This window comes from Seriola lalandi, unplaced genomic scaffold, assembly GCF_002814215.2.
Source record: "Seriola lalandi dorsalis isolate HSWRI2012SDOR001 ecotype SW California unplaced genomic scaffold, Sedor1 jcf7180002054819, whole genome shotgun sequence".
Taxonomy (NCBI): Eukaryota; Metazoa; Chordata; class Actinopteri; order Carangiformes; family Carangidae; genus Seriola; species Seriola lalandi.
The window spans coordinates 1-1,760 of NW_019525372.1; the positions used below are offsets into that span (position 1 = coordinate 1).

The 1,760-nt window shown below is 46.4% G+C and overlaps 1 protein-coding gene across 1 annotated transcript in view; it reads right to left on the reverse strand.

The window, feature by feature from the left end:
- Positions 1-113: 113 nt before the first annotated feature.
- The window catches only part of LOC111669790 (double C2-like domain-containing protein alpha), a gene marked incomplete at its 3' end in the record, with an annotated part of 21,502 nt that continues 19,855 nt past the window's right edge, over positions 114-1,760 (reverse strand). Inside the window, exon 7 of the mRNA XM_087179300.1 lies at positions 114-240. Coding sequence (XP_087035426.1) covers positions 114-240 — 127 coding nt within the window. The remainder of the gene's footprint in view (positions 241-1,760) is intronic.

The window sequence follows — 1,760 nt, forward strand, 5'->3', positions numbered from 1 at the left end:
ATTACTTAAATTATTATCATTAAATTAAATGAATTATTAATAATAAAATAAAAGGTTTTTTCTTTCCCTTTGTCCCGCTACATAACTGTGGGAAAAAACAGCAGGTGAGTTACCGGAGGCGGATGCTCCAGGCAGGTGTGGAAATGTTTGGTCTGATTCGGTTTCACACGTTTCAGAGGAACACGGGACTCTCCGATCAACTCGTTATGAGTCAGCTTGTCCTCGTCACACACAGACAACCTGAGACAGGAGACAGGAGAGGAGAGGAGACAAGGGAGGAGACAGGAGAGGAGACAGGAGAGGAGACAAGAGACATGAGAGGAGACAGGAGAGGAGACAAGAGACAGGAGAGGAGACAAGAGACAGGAGAGGAGACAAGAGACAGGAGAGGAGACAAGTGAGGAGACAGGAGAGGAGACAAGAGACAGGAGAGGAGACAGGAGAGGAGACAAGTGAGGAGACAGGAGAGGAGACAAGTGAGGAGACAAGAGACAGGAGAGGAGACAAGTGAGGAGACAGGAGAGGAGACAAGAGACAGGAGAGGAGACAGGAGAGGAGACAAGTGAGGAGACAGGAGAGGAGACAAGGGAGGAGACAAGAGACAGGAGAGGAGACAGGAGAGGAGACAAGAGACAGGAGAGGAGACAGGAGAGGAGACATGAGAGGAGACAGGAGAGGAGACAAGAGACAGGAGAGGAGACAGGAGAGGAGACAAGTGAGGAGACAGGAGAGGAGACAAGGGAGGAGACAAGAGACAGGAGAGGAGACAAGAGACAGGAGAGGAGACAGGAGAGGAGACAAGAGACAGGAGAGGAAACAGGAGAGGAGACAAGTGAGGAGACAGGAGAGGAGACAAGGGAGGAGACAGGAGACAGGAGAGGAGACATGAGACAGGAGAGGAAACAGGAGAGGAGACAAGGGAGGAGACAGGAGAGGAGACAGGAGAGGAAACAGGAGAGGAGACAAGGGAGGAGACAGGAGACAGGAGAGGAGACAGGAGAGGAGACAGGAGAGGAGACAGGAGAGGAGACAAGAGACAGGAGAGGAAACAGGAGAGGAGACAGGAGAGGAGACAGGAGAGGAGAGGAGACAGGAGAGGAGACAAGAGAGGAGACAGGAGAGGAGACAAGAGACAGGAGAGGAGACAGGAGAGGAAACAAGAGACACGAGAGGAGACAGGAGAGGAAACAAGAGACAGGAGAGGAAACAGGAGAGGAGACAAGGGAGGAGACAGGAGAGGAGACAGGAAAAAGGAGAAGTAAGTGGTAAATTGAAATCTCCATTAAAGGTCATTTTAACCTGATGAAGGTCTGAAAATGAAATGTTGTAAATGAAGTAAAAATAATATTAATATTCTTTATTTATACAAGACAAGTTTACAAAGTGTTTCACAGCCATGAAAACATCTGTACAGTTAAACAGTGTGATGAAGAAAATAAAAGAATATATGAAGGATTTAATAGGTTCTGAAGTTTTAAAACTTTGTCTAGTTTGAGGAGATGAGGATATTTTAGGAAAATTAGGTCAGTTATTCAAAGGTGAGAACATTTCAGAAAGTGCAGGTGTTTATTTGAAGCGGGGACATTTTAGGAAATAAAAGAACAGTTTGGAACGTGATGACATGAAGTGGGGGGTTATTTTGTGAGCTTTCCTGAAAGGTGAGGACACTTTTGCAAAGTGAGGACATTTTGGAAAGAAGACATTTTTGATTGTTGTTTAAAAGTGAACGTCACCCGCAGGTTTCTGAAGCTCAGAGTGAG